Source organism: Phaseolus vulgaris, chromosome 7 (assembly GCF_000499845.2).
Source record: "Phaseolus vulgaris cultivar G19833 chromosome 7, P. vulgaris v2.0, whole genome shotgun sequence".
Taxonomy (NCBI): domain Eukaryota; kingdom Viridiplantae; phylum Streptophyta; class Magnoliopsida; order Fabales; family Fabaceae; genus Phaseolus; species Phaseolus vulgaris.
Window position 1 is genome coordinate 6174082 of NC_023753.2, and position 17372 is coordinate 6191453.

General features: G+C 33.5%; 3 protein-coding genes, 1 long non-coding RNA gene and 1 other non-coding gene across 6 annotated transcripts; 3 read left to right on the forward strand and 2 right to left on the reverse strand.

Annotated features, from left to right (window-relative positions):
• The first annotated feature begins 248 nt into the window (after positions 1-248).
• Positions 249-1268, forward strand: LOC137829609 (uncharacterized). The gene is made up of 2 exons (XR_011084042.1): positions 249-385; positions 794-1268. It is a non-coding gene; the product is annotated as an uncharacterized lncRNA (long non-coding RNA).
• Positions 1269-2774: 1506 nt separating this feature from the next.
• LOC137829606 (protein IQ-DOMAIN 23-like) lies at positions 2775-7468 on the forward strand. Of its 2 annotated transcripts, XM_068636452.1 has the most exons (4): positions 2775-3421; positions 5445-5642; positions 5978-6046; positions 6508-7468. In XM_068636452.1, exons 1-4 carry the CDS (start codon positions 3026-3028, stop codon positions 7240-7242), a joined length of 1398 nt encoding a protein of 465 aa, XP_068492553.1. In that variant the 5' UTR covers positions 2775-3025; the 3' UTR covers positions 7243-7468. The 2 variants fall into 2 exon arrangements, with proteins under 2 accessions (XP_068492553.1, XP_068492554.1); XM_068636453.1 differs by lacking the exon at positions 5978-6046.
• Positions 7469-9020: 1552 nt separating this feature from the next.
• On the reverse strand, positions 9021-9752 carry LOC137828624 (putative non-specific lipid-transfer protein 14). Its single transcript, XM_068635271.1, has one exon. The coding sequence runs from the start codon at positions 9681-9683 to the stop codon at positions 9321-9323; it is 363 nt and encodes a 120-aa protein (XP_068491372.1). The 5' UTR covers positions 9684-9752; the 3' UTR covers positions 9021-9320.
• Positions 9753-9951: 199 nt separating this feature from the next.
• TRNAV-AAC (transfer RNA valine (anticodon AAC)) lies at positions 9952-10025 on the forward strand. The gene has a single exon. It is a non-coding gene; the product is annotated as a tRNA-Val (tRNA).
• A 475-nt stretch (positions 10026-10500) lies between these two features.
• On the reverse strand, positions 10501-13755 carry LOC137829608 (RHOMBOID-like protein 2). The gene is made up of 5 exons (XM_068636454.1): positions 13240-13755; positions 11828-11991; positions 11497-11660; positions 11060-11310; positions 10501-10871 (listed from the first exon to the last, which is right to left on the reverse strand). The coding sequence occupies exons 1-5, from the start codon at positions 13530-13532 to the stop codon at positions 10754-10756; spliced, it is 990 nt and encodes a 329-aa protein (XP_068492555.1). The 5' UTR covers positions 13533-13755; the 3' UTR covers positions 10501-10753.
• Positions 13756-17372: the final 3617 nt, after the last annotated feature.

A 17372-nucleotide genomic window follows, 5' to 3' on the forward strand; every position in this document is an offset into this window, starting at 1 on the left:
TCTTGATACATTTTTGTTTTAAGAAACTTCTGATACACTGTTAAGTTGATATATAATGAGAATAATTATTATTTTCATAGTGAGAAGTATAAATTTAGACTATATAACAAAAATATACAGATGCAAAATATTAAAAGTTAATTGTGATCATATGATCATTTTAAAAAGTTGCATGGCTTTATATTTGTTTATCTTGGTAATCCAGTGTTCTTAGTGGGATAACACTATACTTGGAAATTTTAGTTGCACGATATAGTTATATTACTTGTGGATCTGGATCCTCTCGTTCTCGCTTGTAACATGAGCACATGATTTTGTTATTTTAAGCGATACAAGTTCAACGGTGGGACATTGCGCCGAAATTCGGGACCCTGTCCAAATATAGGTAATTTCGATCATGGACTTGTGTCTTTAGTGATATTTCTTTCATGGAAACCATGATTTTTTCTGATTATTTGTCCCCTCACCCCTTTATCTTTTAGAAATTTGATGTTGGACTCCGATATCCATGTGTCAGTCCCCCCTCCCATAATTTGACGTATGAAAAGTGTATTGATTTTTATATTAATTATTTTTAAAGTTAATGTTATATATATTTTTATATTGATATTGTATAGAAATGTCATTCTTTTTCAATGATTTTACAGTGGTGTGAATTTTGATATGATTTTAATGAATTAATTCATGACCTTTCTGGTGTTGTATTTTCCTGCTTCCACGCATGTGTTAATCTAATTTGACTACTTTTTAGTTCTATGGTACACTACCTTATTTAATTTTGTTGACTTTCCAGGTATAGAATTTCCCTATCGTCAAGCCACATTCATTGACTTCGATGCTTATTGTGTCTTTTTATAGCTTTTCCATTTGCTGACTTTTCATTAATGCACTTAACCAGTATCATAATTAAACGGTGAACTGGTATTTGCAAAATTCAACCTCCATATCGACCATATTAACCAAAATGTCTTGTGATCACGACCTGCATGGCCACATGATCGCCTGAATTTGCTTTGCAAAGAATGTTTTTTTCTTTGATAAAGAACTAAAAAAGATAAACAAAAACAAGGTAGCACCAAGTTGCATGATGGCTTCCCAAGTAGTTGGGAGGTTGGATAATTTTAGAGAAGCAAGATGTTATCATGCCTGTCTCCTTCCTTGAATTGATAGGATAATTATTTGCCAAAACATATATGTTTATGAAGTAGAAAATAAAATACAGATGTACCTTTATATTTATTATTCATGGACCTTTCCTATTTTGGTTAGATTAACTGTTTTAAAGTTTTTTTTTTTCTTCATTCGATCAAGTGTCACACAAATAAGTTTTAGCCAATATTTATTCAGAGTGAGCAGAGACAACGATAATTCTTATCCATGTATCTTGTTTAAAACTTACAAGACATCAGAAAATATAAAATAACCTTAGTTTTTTTTTCTTGTTTGAATATATTATATAAATTTTATTAATATCTAGAAGCTTAGAATGGCCATGCTTATACATTAATGCATGTAGATCATTTGACAACCGGCACAGCAATTTTTCTCAAATCACGACATAGGTTTTAGTTTTTTTGTTTGACACTGGGAAATTCTTAACCATATACCAACTTTTTTCTCTCCATTCATTGTCCAAAATGCAAATCTAGATTGATAAAAGAAGAAAAAACTGCAAATTTTTATAAAAAGTATTATTATCCATTTCTACTCTTTTTCTTAAAGAATAGAAATATATTGATAACATTTTTAATTTGTAATGCTAAAAGAATTTGGACTCAACGTTTCAAAATCCTTCATCTTCTTCCACGGTCATACTCAAAAGTTAGCTGGCTAGATTATTAAGATATTAAATTCCACGCGTCTACTATGAATGTACAAGTGAATATACATTAATGTCTCACAGTATTTATATACGATCCCATTCAATAAATACTTCTGTTAGGAATTAAAAACCTTAATATTAGATGGTTAGATACATTTCACAAAAGTAATGAAATCATATGATTCATTCATTCTTAGATACACTCACCTAAATAGTTTTTTTTTTGTACTAGTCTATGAAATCAAACAATGGGTTAAACTTTACCTTTCCCGGTTTATATTTCATTTTAATTTATTTTCTACTATAATATTTTTTTAGTACAATAATTTTACTACGAGATTTCTTACCACTATTAATGCATATATGTATATATATAAAAAGTTATAATATGTAGTAAAAGTTAAATCGTGGTAACTTGATCCTTATATTTTATTTCTACGAGAATATCCATTTCATTTCTCGACTTATTCTTTTAAATTGGTATCTGTTTCTTTTATAGATACAGTGTATGCTTGAAAAAGGTGCCTATATAGTATAGTACTTACATTCAATTCATAGGAAAAATGTTAGAGGAGTTCTCAACAACTTCTAGGATAGAAAAGTAAAATAAATAATTTTTTTTTATAAATTAAAATTAGTTTATAGTCGCAATTTATGAAAAAATTAATATTTTTTATTAGAAGACGTTGTCAAAAAATTCGTCCAAACAACCTTAATTTCAAAGGAAATATTCTAATATAAAGTTTACTGATACAGAAAAATTCTCATTAGTTAAATTTCAAAAGATACTTCTATTATTCCATAAACAAAATTTTAATTTTGAACCAATATCTGGAATTCAATTCTTACCAACTCCACCAACTGATTTGGAGGTATACTACATAGTATTAAGAAAATAATAATTATCAATTATTATTTTCTTAATACATAGCATGCAAGAAGGTTTGAGCGAGGAAATGAAAAAAATTATAAGACAATTGCGAGTGGGTGAAAAAACAAAAATGGGAATTGCGAGTGAAGAAGAAGGTGTTGCAAAGGCGCGTGAAGTTGAATGGGGAACAAAATGAGACGTCCAAATCTCCGACACTCTAACTACAAAATCCAACTATTCCACACTTCTTCAGCAACTTCCATTATCATTCCCTCTCTTTCTCTAACTAAACTCACTTCACTTCTCTCTCTACCCATGACTTGACTTCACCAATGGGCTTTCTCCGGCGAATTTTCGGCGCCAAAAAGCCCTCAGACTCCAAATCCCCCAAGAAAAGATGGGCCTTCCTCAAGCCCACCGCCCGGAACAAGTCACTCCCGCCGCCACCGCCCCCCTCTGCCATTAACACCCACTTTGATTCCTCCGCTCCCTTGGACGCCAACAAGCATGCCATCGCCGTTGCCGCCGCCACCGCAGCCGTCGCCGAGGCCGCTCTTGCCGCCGCACACGCCGCAGCCGAGGTTGTCAGACTCACTAGCGGCGCCGCCGCCGCCACAAGTAACAGCACCAGCACAAGACCCGCCGCGGCGGCGGCGCGTGTTAGCCAGCTGCGGTTGCCGGAGCTTACTGCCGCCGTTACGATACAATCGGCCTTCCGTGGTTACTTGGTAAGTTAAAAAAAATACCAAAAACTTGAAATTGTTTTCTTCATGGTCACACTTTGTTCCGAAGTTTATCCGAGTCAATTAAAAATATTCTTCCATGGTCATAGCGTGTCAGGTAATTTCAATTTATTTGACTATTTTTTTTATTGAAATGGAATTTTTTCAATGGATTTTCTCTGGAACAAACGATGGTCAAATATTGCTAATTTTTCAATAATGAGAATATTTTTTTTTAATTTTTAAATAATATTTTGCACTGAAAGCAACCTGTTCCGGGGACATAGGTATTGGTCCCCTTCCACCACCACACCCCACCTTTACTTCCTTCCAAAATCCTATATGAATTCTTTGCTAAATAATTAATTAAAGACTTTTTTTATTTTATTATAGTAAGATTCTGGAAACTATTTGTTTTCTCTTTCCTCTCAGAGTTGGATACTGCTAGTGCTGACTATTTGCTATATGCATATCATCTCCTCATATTCAAGTTACAGATTCCTTTTATTTTTCTATTCTAAGCTTTTCGAAGCACAGTTTACGTTTGACTAATTAACTCATTATAATTTATATACTTATATTTTACAAGGAAATTCATTTTTTCCTTGTCTCCGCATGACATGATTTTTTGTCTTAAATTATATTTTATAGTTATGCTGTTCGTGTTTGAGAATTGTTATTACTTCTTCGTATCACGTGCTGTGTGCAAAATTTAATTCAATTTATTGCTTTGAGCCATATCTTCCATGTGCGTTTGAGTGACTTATCTCATAAACTTGGGCTCTACATTTCGAGAATGTAAAATTTCCATCAGAAAATGTTGTTCTCTATTCAATGTATTTTTTCCTTATTTATGAGTTTGATTGACAACAACGAACAACGTTTTAGATAAAATTAATGGAATTATAATTAGGAATAGCATAGGAAGGGAAATAGAGAGTCTGAAGTTCCCTACCCATTTGAGATGCTTGTTAGGGGTAAAGATTTACAAGTGGGGGAAGCAAGGTTCAACTTTTTTAAGGAAAAGTTCCGTTTTTGGAATTGGAGTGTGAGTATGTGGGGGACTGTAAAGAGGAAAATGGGACGTGTGTGAATAGCATAAGAGAGGCCCACATAGTTGGTGAATGGTGAGTTATGATAGTTACCTTTGCAGGAGGCAAAGTAGAAAGACCCTCTGCCCAAAAAACATCAAAGGTTAGTGGCCCTGTGCCAGCCCATCTTCAACCACATCTAAGGTCATGACCCTAACTACTCATTGGTGGGGTTAGCTATTAATGTATTGTAATAGGAGAGAGAAGAGCAAGTTGGTAACCACTAATCTTGTTTTTGCCTTTCTATGAGGGTAGCATTTCTGATCATGTCATTTTCTTGCCATATCAGAACAGCAAAATACCATTCCTTACTGAGAAAAAAGGCGTTTTTCACCTTACTTTAAGATAAACACATTCTAGCTTTAATGAGAAAGAAGTAACTCTAGTTAAGGTCACTGACCGACCATAATGCGTTCTTTTGTTTGAAATGGTTGGAGAGAGAGGAATGAGGTTACCATATTCATTGAGCCAAGGAACTTAACTCTTTTCACCTTTTTCTGCTGGCTATGCTAACCAAACTAAAGGGGAAATGTAGCATAGGAAGGTTCAAGGAATAAAGAGTAATGATGATGCAATTAATTATCACAATAATTTGTACACAAGGATGGTTTTCACACGAAGAAAATTAAAAAAAAAAAAAAAAACAACATGCCTTTAGATTGAATTCAACAGTAAACTTTTGTTTTGAAAGAAAGGAACATTATAAGATGGCTTTTCACTGTGTGTTTGTTTAATGATGATTCCTTGCTTAGAAGGTCCTAAATTAAACATGTAGCAAACATGTTCTCTTGGCTTTGGATTTTCTCCTTCACGGAAATTGATTTTGTTATTGGTCCTCAAGTGTGAATTGGGTGAATGTGGTTGTTATAGGATAGTGTGTATAAGAATATGATGGGAAATATTTGAGAAAATAATGTCTTTTTGGATGAAATTGGAAGGCAAGGAGGGCATTGAGAGCACTAAAAGCATTGGTGAAGCTGCAAGCATTGGTTAGGGGCCACATTGTGAGAAAGCAAAGTGCTGATATGCTGAGGCGCATGCAAACATTGGTGAAACTTCAGGCCCAGGCACGTGCAAGCCGTGCGCACTTGTCATATTATACGCCTTCTTTCAAGTCTTCCCTTTCTCACTACCCTGTAAGCAAACACTTTCTCTTTTTCCACTTTTTTGTTATTCTGAAGCCAACTTTTTGGTCTGAATACCAAGTTGAATGCTACTATGTATTTCTTCAAACCTGTCACTTTTATAACCTAACTTTACGAAATTGTTTTCCACCTTGTAGTAAAAGCTGAGCAACCGAAATTGTAAAGTATGAAGGTGCATCTTTAGGTTGAATTGTGATTGGGATTGAAATGTGGATTATTTGTTTAAAAGATTGGGTATTGTTATTGCTTACTCAGCAAAGAATGGCTCCTCAACCATTAACTTGTCTGATTCATTATTTTTTATTATTATCTATACTTACTTGTAGGTCCCAGAAGAATATGAACACCCACCTCGTGCCCTGAATACAAAATTTGATGGATCTTCTATCCTTAAGGTGCACGATTTTTCCCCATTTAATAGATAAATAATATTCACTTATTATGAAACACCATTTTCTTTTCAAAGGCCCCCCAATCTTACTGTGATTTTATTTCTTCTCATAAAAAGGGCTGCATTACTTCTCTTAATCCCTTCAGCAATGTTCTTTCTCTCTCCTTCACACTATTAAATCAACACACAAATGTATTTCTTCTTTCTTTCTTTCTTTTCTTTTGTTAGGCACTAAGCTTGATCATGCTCCTTAGGATTGAAAAGAAATGTTAAATGAATTTAAAATAAAATCATCATAAATTATTGACGACTTATAATAAGTTTGCTTTAAGCTTAGATTGTCACATTGGACCGGCCTGAAGAGCACACGGGTATTTGAATCAGTTAGGTGTTGACATAACTTGAAGAAAAGTGTTCCTCTCTTAATTCTCCCCACTTCAATACCATTTTCTTTAAAACTTGCAGAGATGTAGTTCCAATGCCAATTGTAGGAACGTTGACTCAGAACGAGCCCGGTTTGATTCGAATTGGTTAAACCGTTGGATGGAATTAGATAACAAGTGCAGGCAAACGGGAGATGCTTCATTGAAAACTGGACGCCCTGATGATGATAAAAGTGACAAGATTCTCGAAGTAGATACTTGGAGGCCACACTTCAAGCCTCACCACAGTAGCAGCTCCTTACAGACAGCACATTGTTATTTGAGTTCTGACTACAATAATGATAACTTTATGGCACATGAGTCTCCGTCAAAACGTTCAGCAAAAGCTCTAAACCAAAGTTTCTCATCATCACGGGAGGTATTGCAGCTAAACTCTTTGAAGTTTCACAGAGGGAAAGAAGAAGCAACTTCAAGAACTGCCGACAATAGTCCACAATCATTTTCAGCCAATTCTAGAAATGGAAGTGGTGCAAAGAGGGGTCCCTTCACACCTACCAGGAGTGAGTGTTCATGGGGTTTCTTCAGTGGCTACTCGGGTCACCCCAATTACATGGCAAACACTGAATCTTTTCAAGCTAAGGTTAGATCACAAAGTGCACCCAGACAAAGGCTGGAGTTTGACAGATACGGTTCCACTAGGAGGCCTGTTCATGTGGTGGGGCCTAATTCAGACCAGGATTCAGATTTAAGAAACAAAGTCTTACCTGCTTCTAACAGTGTCAACAGAATTGGGAGTAGTAATTTAAGGTCACGTTGAGTGTTTTTATAAGACAATCCCCACTTTCTTCCATAAAATGAAGAGACATACTTTCTCTTGTTTGAGTTTCTTGTGTGTGGTAGTTGAGAATGTAATTATATTTTACCTGTATTCATATAGTCCATACACAATTATTCTCTCATTGTTGACGTTTTCAGTGTGTGGATTTGTAAATCATGACTTGGTTTGACTGTGTTTCTTAGTGGAGTGCATGTTTTGAATCATACCTTACATGGAATTAGCCCTTCATGCGAATAATTAATGATGGATCCAAGCAATCATTTATCGTTAAGGACAAATGCTTGGCAGTTGGCACATCATTATGTGTACGACGAAGACTTCAGTTTTTTTAATTCAAAAAGGGAAAATGTCTAGGTTGATCTTCTAATAACAAATTTTCATAAACTTTACTTCTTTTTTATTAATGTTACTATTTTGAGATAAATACACTAATTGTTTTATAACACGGCTTTTAATTGTCTGCTGTGCAGTTAATTTTGACATAGTAACAGGTCTTCAACCTTTAGAATGTGTATATTTAAGTTAATTCTAATCATATTTCTGTGTTGAAAGTCACGCCCACACTATGGGAGGAAATAATTTGTTGGTACAACACAATTTTTCTCACTACTTTAGGACTAAATATGCACTGCTCACTTAGTGACTTTGATATAAATAATTCAAATTACATTTACTTTCTTAAATTACTTTTGATATGATAGTATGTATACAAAGAATAATATTATAATCTCACTATTAACTGAATTAAGTTTGCAAAATCAAAGTCGTTTCAAACTCTCAAACATACCTACTTAGTAATGCATCTAAGTGATCTTACCCCAGAAATTTTGGGGTAGATGTTGGCCTGTGGGGTATGCACTTTTTCCTTTGAACACTAAAGCTGTTATCAAAATCCACTAAACTGGTTTTGCTTCTTTTGATGACTTCATCACTATATTCCAGAAAACGGGTTCAGGTACCAAGCACATACTAACACACATTAACTATTATACATTCCATTTTTACTATCAACTTGTAAAGGTCTTCATCTTTTTATAATATATATAACTTGCAATATAGCTTTGTCTTCCCTTTAAACGTGAGATGATGTATCTTAATGGAACTACACCAACCATCTTATTTTCTCTATCTAATTTGCATAGGTGCAAGTTTGACTCATTGTGCAGAAAAAAGAATAAGTTATTGTTTCATTACAAAACCTTGCCTTAGGGTTATTTAAAGAAAATCTGTTTTACTTTTACTTATTAGTATTCCCATTTTGATTTATTCGCTGTGAATTCACGGAGATTAGATCTAAGCTTGCTCAGTAGTTTAGTCTTTCGGTGGTTCATTTTGTCAGACAGGGACAAGAAACAAAAGGACAAAATAATTCATATATGACAGCATTACTCACACCTTTGGATCTTTCCCTTTATCTTGTTCTGTTCTAGTTTTTGTTTTTGATGAGACTCCGAATTGGAACTGTGTCCTTGGATGCTCACCTTAGGCCATGCAGTTGAATCAAGCGATTATATGGAGCTGTTTGTGAGAATAATTAATCTACAACTAATCTCATTAAGACACCCTACTTGTCCTTTTGTAAACGCTTTTATCAAATGCATACTTACAATGCACACGCACTTTTCTTTTCCTGCTTTTATAAAGTATGATGATGACCTTCATTATGCCAAAATCATTAGCTTTTTCCCAGTCATGCAAAAGTTGCAAACGAGTAACAATAAAGAAGTCAGATTTAGTGTTAGCGAAATTCTCCTGAATTAAAAGAAAGCAAGGGGTGACATTGGTCATTATGAATTAGTTGAACTGATTTCACTCAAACATAAAATACTAAAAAAATGGGGCAATAAAAGATGGGAGAGACCTTGGCTTGAGGTATCCAACGACAACCACCACACCAGACATATTAGTGTGGGGACATAGCATTGTCACTAACATGGCTATGAAATATCTGCCATAGGCATTCATATATTTCTAGAGACTAGTAATGGTGGTAGATGAAAACCTTCTATCTTATTTAAACTTGAACTCTAAATATGGTATAAAAGTATATTAAAAACTTATAAACTACAGTCTGTATTAGGATCCATTTTGAAGCCCAAAGAGATACCACATAAGCCTGGTAAGATACCTATGGCTGAGGCATTTGAACTGAAAGTGTCAATCAGGTCCATTAAGCACCTACAAACATATTGCCTATTATCAGCAGTGTTAGCAATGTTGTTCACCCCAAACATAGCATCACAGCAAGGGGACCCTGGAATGGGGTCTGGGGAGCCATTGGTGATGAACATGGAGCATGCTGAGAAAAGTTGAGTAATTGTGGAGCATTCTATAAATGCAGATACAATTGTAGCTGAGGAAAACAAGATCACCAACCCAATTATTCTTAAAGCCTTGTTTCTTCCCACACAAAGTTCCATCACAATATGCTTCTAAGAAAGGCTCTCTTTTACCCCTTTTTGTCTCCTTAAACAAACTTTTAAACTAGTTAGTTAAGCGGAGTTCCTTCACTACATTATAATGTTATATGGTATATATAATAGGAAAATGATGGTTTGGTGTGCAATGTGAAGCATGTGGTTTTACATGAATTTTTTATGAGCTTTGAGACATGCATGATGTAACCATTTCAAAAGGTATCAGAGGTACATTGTTAGGTATTATTTACACAATCAATTGTCATCCAATGGTGTCGTGGTGTAGTTGGTTATCACGTCAGTCTAACACACTGAAGGTCTCCGGTTCGAGTCCGGGCGACGCCATTTTAACTTAGTTTTTTGAACTTTTTAATTATACTTCTGACATAAGAACAAAGCAGATGGGCTAAATTAGAAGTGTTCTAGAGGAGAACCCAATTGAACGTGTTAAGAAGAAATCCTCGTTTGTACCCAAATAAATGGGTGAGGCCAACCAAGTGTGTACAGTAGAAGCAATGAACAGCTACTAGTTTTTCAAATACAAACACAAATTAGGTGAAGCCAAAAGGGTATAGTTAAAGGAATGAGTGGTGATTCTGGTGAGACGTCCAACCTATGTGTTTTCACCAATTGCTTTACTACCTAATTTGTCTTTTTCTTAACACATTATCTGTTGGATGTTCCGGTCTTAACCCACGGATAATTTTTTTTCTGCTTATTGCTTCTTATAAGAAATTGATTGTTGGCGATAGTTTGAATTCTACAATGCTTCTTCCAAAAATTGTCTTCCTTCCAATGATAATTGCTTCAGAATTCCTTATTTAAATTTGAAGTCCAAGATTGCTTTATATTCATATAGAAGATAGAAACTGAATTCATATACAAGTTTCTTTATATATCAGTATATACTATATAAAAACGAAAGAAGTTAGCATATATCCGTAAAGCCAAACCAATTATTTAAAGCAAAAATGAAAAAGAAAGAAGGAAATGCACAAAACAACTAAGTTTCTAGGAGCTATGGCTATACACATAAAAGAACAAGCAAGTGAACATCATGTGCCCACTCTCATTTAACTGCCATTGCTGCATTCCCATTTAGAAGTCGGGACACATGTTAGGTAGCGACACCAATGACAGTGATCATACCCTTTCTCACCCCGAAATAGCATCACCAATGCAATTGTTAACCTGCCATTGAATAAAAAATCATTGATTTTTAGCATTTATGAGACTATATGTAACAAAGAGAAAGGAAAATTGCCTATAAGACCCTATATTGTAGTTAAATAGCAAATTAAAACAATTAGTTCTATCTCCTCTAGCAAAATCCTTATCAAAATAACAACATTCCTGATGGATTTAAGGAAGGAACTAACCCTGCAGTCAACAGAACAAGAGACACGATCCATAGAACATATTGGTAAGCCTTGTACTTTGACTTCAAACGAACACCAGCAGGAAGACGACGCTGCTCTAACCATCCAAACTGAGGACGAGGCAACAAAATAAAACCAAGGAGAAATCCCACCAGGAATCCTCCAATGTGAGCAAAGTTATCTACGTGTGGCAAAATGCCAATGCCAAGGTTGATCACAATGATCACTAGAAGGGTGAGTAATGCCATTGCCTACAAAAAAAGGCACAAGAATGTGTCAAAACTAAAAGTTGACACTTCCCATATTAATTTAATTTAAAGGAATGGCAGGTACTAATTGATGACAATGAGCCAAATTGTAGGAAGATTTTATGTGTCTCTCATATTGAAGAAAACTAATAAACATCCAGAAAACCATAAAGAATTAACTACACTCACTTTGTTGGAATATATAGTCCAGTTTGTGATAAGTTCAGACAGCATTGCGCCAAGAAGTCCAAAAAGGGCACCAGAAGCACCAACCGAGATATGGTCTATGATAAACAGAGATGACAGTACACTTCCACCAAACCCAGACACCAGGTATATAATTCCAATCCTCACTGACATGAATTTAACAAAGGAAAGTGTTAGGTTTAGGTCCATTTACTACGTAAACATTGACCAAAAGAGAAACTAAATTAAGTTTCGTAGGAAGCAAATGATAAACTCAGAAGTTCTGTTTTCCTGATTTTGCGTGACATTTTACTAGTCTGCAAGAAAAACATACCAAACCCGAATTGCTGTTCCAGACGAATCCCAATGAATATCAGGCTCAACATGTTAGCAAGCAAATGAATAATCCCAGCGTGTAACCAAATGCAAGTGACAAGTCTCCATCCCTGATGCCCGTTCACAACATTATCCCATCGAAGGGCTCCCATCTTGGTCAATCTTCATATGTCAATAAAACATTTCAAATCAATAAATTTTCTTCACGAACAAAATAGGCTATCATTTAAACTGTTACAAGAATTGTGCATGCAAGTTACAATTACAAGATTGGAAAAGCCACACCCTCATTGCTGGATAGGTAAATATTTTGCTTTGGCCCTTTCGGTAGAAGTGTATAACCAAGTCAAGAACCCAAATGAAACATGTCAGCTACAACTACAACCATTTATAGTTCAATACGTATCTAATAAAATTGAAATGTCAATGAATGTAAAACTTATTTCACATTTCTTATGAATGACAACATGAAACCAGCCAATAAACCAAACTGAGATACAAAAGGAAAAATAAAAAAGCCTTTCCTGAAGCATTCAACCTGAAACAAAGTACAGGTCAATACACCAGTAAAGAATCATTGAACCTTTCATTGTTTGGCCCTTGTAAAGGGTGATGGAGAAAGCAGAATAAAAAAACTTATACTGCCATATCATACAATAATAAACAATGAAATTTAAAAGAATATAACTCCATAGCGTTGTGCATTGCGGCTAATTTTTTAAGACCCAAAAATTGACATAATGCGTCAGTTCAGTTAAGGCACTTAAGCACGCAAAGAACCTTTACGTTTCAACCTACTTGGCTTTCTTTTCTTTCTTTCCAATGCATTAGTAATTATAAAATATCCCATTAAAGTGTTACTCTGTCCATAAAGGGTCTTATTAAGGATACGATGGTTTGAACATCAAAATGATTACCCAAAAGGAATTTATATTTATCTCTTACATTACTTTATGTAGAATTACATCTTATAATCAGCAATAAGATAAAAAATCAAGTGAGAAATATGGATATTCATCGCAAAAACAAGAAAATGATGCCATCGAGTTCACCAATATCTACCAAGGCAGACAATTGAAAAGGCCATGAAGAGTGAGTCGTTTTGAAATTTAAAATTCATCTCATAGAGTAAACACAAAAACTACCATAAAGCAATCCCTTAGCATTCACAACATATTTAAGGACACACCTAATTCAGTAAATTGAGCAAAATTTTCCAAAACAAAGAAGCTAAAACCAAAAACACCCGGAAAAAAAAAATCCCAAATTGGGTTCTATCCAAAGCGAGACCCCCGATAAAAGCGTATCAAAATCCCCTAAAAGAAAGGAATAATAGCTAACAAAACCAGAAACGAAAAGAATCAAATAAACAGCACATAGTATTGAATAAAAACAAGTCAGTGAACTTACGTTGAAGAAGAAGGACCAAGCAACGGATTCTCCTGCATAGGTTGGAAGGAGAACCTTCCAAGGAACTTGGCCACGCAGCCACCTTGGAGACCGATGTTATTCTTCGGACAATTGTTGATGTACATGGTAATAACAAAAACAGCAATATTAGCAACCACAAACATAGGAACGAGCCATGATGTCCAATGGGTCTCAGCTTCGTAAAAATGAGAAGATTCATGCGCAGTGTAGTTTTCCTCTGTTCTGTTGTTCTTGGTTCCCCCACCGCCACTCTCAAGATCTCTCCTGGCCATAATTTCTGTCTCTCAATCAAACCCAATATCCAAGTCTCAAACTTTATTCTGTAAGGGTGCTTTATAGGAAAGAAGAAAGAGGTGGAGTTGGTGAATGGGTATAAATTGGGAATGAGAGAAAAAAAAAGTACAAAAAGTTAGTGGGGTGAGCCATTTCACTCTGTCATTCGTTGCTAACCGCCACAGTAAGAACTTCTTGTTACTCACATCAAACTGTTTATTTGAGTTTCTAATCTGTTCCAAATTTGTATATTTTCGTTAGATAATGATTCGATCATTTCTTTAAAAAAGAATATTATTCCATAATAATCTTTCATGTTTCTCATCTAAAAAAAATGCATGCAGCTCTCTATCTTTGTATTTATATTCGTACTTTACTTTTGAATAAAATCAGTAGAAACTATTAATTTTTTTTATATAAAATTTTTTATGTTACTAACTTAACATCTCAGCCACGTCTCAATTGAAAAAAATATTATTAAAAAAAAAATACAAAATATGAAAAACTAGATTAAAGTTTACATGTTAACAAAAATTATAGATAAGTAAACTGTACTTATTCATAAAAAATTTTAAGAACAGACTAGATGAAAGTCTATTATACAATATTAAATTAACCAACTTATCATGTAAATACTACAAAATTTCACTAAAAAAAATATAATATTTTTTGTGTTATATGTAATAACAATAATGATATTCATCAATAAACTGAATTAGTCTTTTGAGAAATTCATCCAGAATTATTTTTTTTAAAAAAGACAAATTGAACTACCATGTTCTTCACGTGCGTCTAGACATTTTGATATCTAAGACAGATTTTTATTTGAATAATATTCCAATATAATTCGTCAACTTTTCACTTGATTCTTCTAAACATAAATTGAACACTTTTGAAAACTCAAAAATCAAACAATTTCAATGTTTCATCTAATATAACTCACTCATTCGGTCTCGTAACATATTTGATATCAAATTGAATCTAACAAACTTTTATTACGCAAATTTTCTCTTTACACAATAACAATAATAATAATTAAAAGTAGTCTTAATAATATTTTTTATAAATATTTCATATATTTATGGAAATAACAAATAAACACGTTCTTTAATATATTTATAATAAATCATCTTTTGCCCTGTCCCTACCTATAGTGTAAAGAAAGGTCAGAAAGAATGTAGGCAATTGGTGCCTAATAAAACAGTCAGAAGAATAATCCAGACACTTATTGAGGCCAATTAGGACATTCAATCTAAAATCCTTCTCAGGTTAACTACTCTAGCCTCTTAAAAAGTAGGATTTAGACATTTTGGGCCGACTCATCTCATATGTTAAAAAGGGTTACGCTTTTATCAAAATTATACGGACCGAAATTAATGATATATCTATATGATAGGTTAGTGAATTAATTCATTATTTTCTAATTTTCTTTTTTATTATTTTATTTTAAATCTATTTATTTAATTATTGTTATTAATATAATTTTTTGGATAATAAAAATTTAAGTAAAAACGATAAAATTGAATAAAAAATTAATATTTTAATAAAAAAATGTTTAATGACTAATAAAATAAAATAAATATCAACAATAATTTAATTAATCAAATCACGTGTAAAAAAATTAATATAAATAAAATTTTATATAAAACATTGACTACCACCAATTTTAATTAAAAAAACATAAAGTTCCTCTTTAAAATGTTAAAAATAAAAAAGGATGGGTTGGACCGATACAGCCTGACAGGCCAAACCAATACAGACTAACGGGTCCAAAAGATTGACTGGGCCCGACCCACTTTGTCATCTCTACTACAAAGTTCAAGCCCACATGTTAATTGCAAATTTATAATTAGGAATACCACAAGCTAACAAATGTATAAACAAATATTCTATAAAGAAACATGCTCAATTCGGCCCATCATAACTCAATGTTATAAATATGCTCTTTATAATGGAGTAAGATACGTTTTTTTATCAGTTTCACTAAACACTCTTAACACAAAGTACTTACTTGATCGTCAGAGTACCTTTTGCAGGTTAACTCCCAACCGAGTCCTAAAGAATTAAGAAGAAGGAGTATTGAAGTCTGAAGGAGTGAAGAAGTATTGAAGAACAAGGGAGTGACCGTGCGACTGACAGCCGCAACAATTGTTACAACCAACCTCAGGTACTATTTAAACTCACTTTGTCTATACAAGTACATTTTTCTTTTTTCTTTTATTTGTGTCTCCTGTACATTTTATAAAATCACAATTATGCTATGTTAAATCTTACGACTTTGATTCTATTATCTCTAACCCCCACTCAAACAATGGTTTCAATTTTAATTAAATTTAAATGATGGAAATTTTCTTGCATGAAAAAAAAAGTAAATCACACCATTTAATCTCACAAATTCATAGATTTTCTTTTTATCAATAATCAAAAGGAGAAATATCAAAGAAATACAAAGATAATGAATATGGTAACTGATACCTATGATTTTTAGTATCAACAAGATCAAGTAATCTTTACATGTCTTCTAGCATCCATGTCACCGAATCTACATACAAGAATGGTAGGGTATCGTCATACTTTTTTAATTTCGAATACCTTGTATATTTACTTTGAATTTCAAACTCGTACAAAAGTTAGTAAACTCAAAACACTCCTATTTGTAAGAAAAATATTGATATTTTGATCTTTATTAGCTCTTCTGTTGATACTTATGTGCATATTTTCTTCATTCATGATGCTTTATTTAATGAATAGAATCTCTAGTTACATCAATTATTTCTATAATTGATCCTTACACGGTGGCTAACAGAGTCTCAATCTCAGTCAAAAGAAAGAAGAACAAAATGTCCTTGCAATGTAAAACGTACAAGTTAATATTGATCATATGTAATACATGTTTAATACAAATCACTAGTGCAAAATTAGTCTTTCGCGTCACACTTTTACACCAGATCCAAATAAAAATAATGAAAAAGTACACGGTGACATTTTTGTAAATAATTGGAACTTGTTTACTTTAAACTGTTAGGGGTTCAACATAAAACTCAATATTTACTTCGGGTTATATGTTGTCTAATGTTAATGTCGAGTTTTGCGTTGGACCCTACCAGTCTGACAAAATTGTTTTAAGTTAGGACTCCAAGTTTCTTCTTCCTTGCGATTTCGATACAATTTCCCCCTCATTTTATTTCTTCGATAACAGCAATTGCATGGGTGTTTGTGGATGTTTTAGAGGTCATTTCGGTGGTTTGAATTGGTGGATGTGGGTGTTTTGTGGGGATGGGTGTTTTTCTCCATTTGCATTAGAGTTTTGTGCGTTCAAGTGTGTCATTAAGGTAGGTGCTTGATAAGTGTCTAATTTCAGTAATATTTCATATTAAAATATAGACACTTATGAGGATTTATTGCTAATTTACATATAAAATAATTCCTAATTTATGAATTTATACCTTTTTACATTTTTTATGATCTTTATTTGAATAAGAGTATTTTATTCTCAAATTTGGTGTTAATTGCAGATTTCTAAGGAAGATTGGAGATTTGGATTAAAGATGAATGATTTGAGCTAAAAAGATAAAGATAGAAGGTCCCAGAATGGAAAAAATGCAAAGAAAGATTGGGCCTTTTTTATGTTTTATCATTTAGCCCATTAGCGCGACACAATAAACAACCTAACCCTAGAAAACTAGGATAAATAGAGGGCTAGAGGCTCAACCTTAGGGTGCCAGATTGAGAGGAAAACACCATAAAGTGAATTGTAACCCAATTGGGAGAATGGAAGGAGATAGAAGTATGAGTGGCTAATTCTACCTTTGGGATTGGGAGTAATCTGCTCAAACTCT

Bases quoted from the DNA above. Each gene is read 5' to 3' on its own strand.
- LOC137829608 (XM_068636454.1), bottom strand. From the start codon at position 13,532: ATGGCCAGGAGAGATCTTGAGAGTGGCGGTGGGGGAACCAAGAACAAC. The intron at 11,992-13,239 runs GTAAGTTCACTG...TGACATATGAAG, and splicing joins CTTGGTCCTTCTTCTTCAAC to ATTGACCAAGATGGGAGCCC. The intron at 11,311-11,496 runs GTGAGTGTAGTT...CTTTTTTTGTAG, and splicing joins GGACTATATATTCCAACAAA to GCAATGGCATTACTCACCCT.
- LOC137828624 (XM_068635271.1), bottom strand. From the start codon at position 9,683: ATGGAACTTTGTGTGGGAAGAAACAAGGCTTTAAGAATAATTGGGTTG.
- LOC137829606 (XM_068636452.1), top strand. From the start codon at position 3,026: ATGGGCTTTCTCCGGCGAATTTTCGGCGCCAAAAAGCCCTCAGACTCC. The intron at 5,643-5,977 runs GTAAGCAAACAC...ACTTACTTGTAG, and splicing joins CTTCCCTTTCTCACTACCCT to GTCCCAGAAGAATATGAACA. The intron at 6,047-6,507 runs GTGCACGATTTT...TAAAACTTGCAG, and splicing joins ATGGATCTTCTATCCTTAAG to AGATGTAGTTCCAATGCCAA.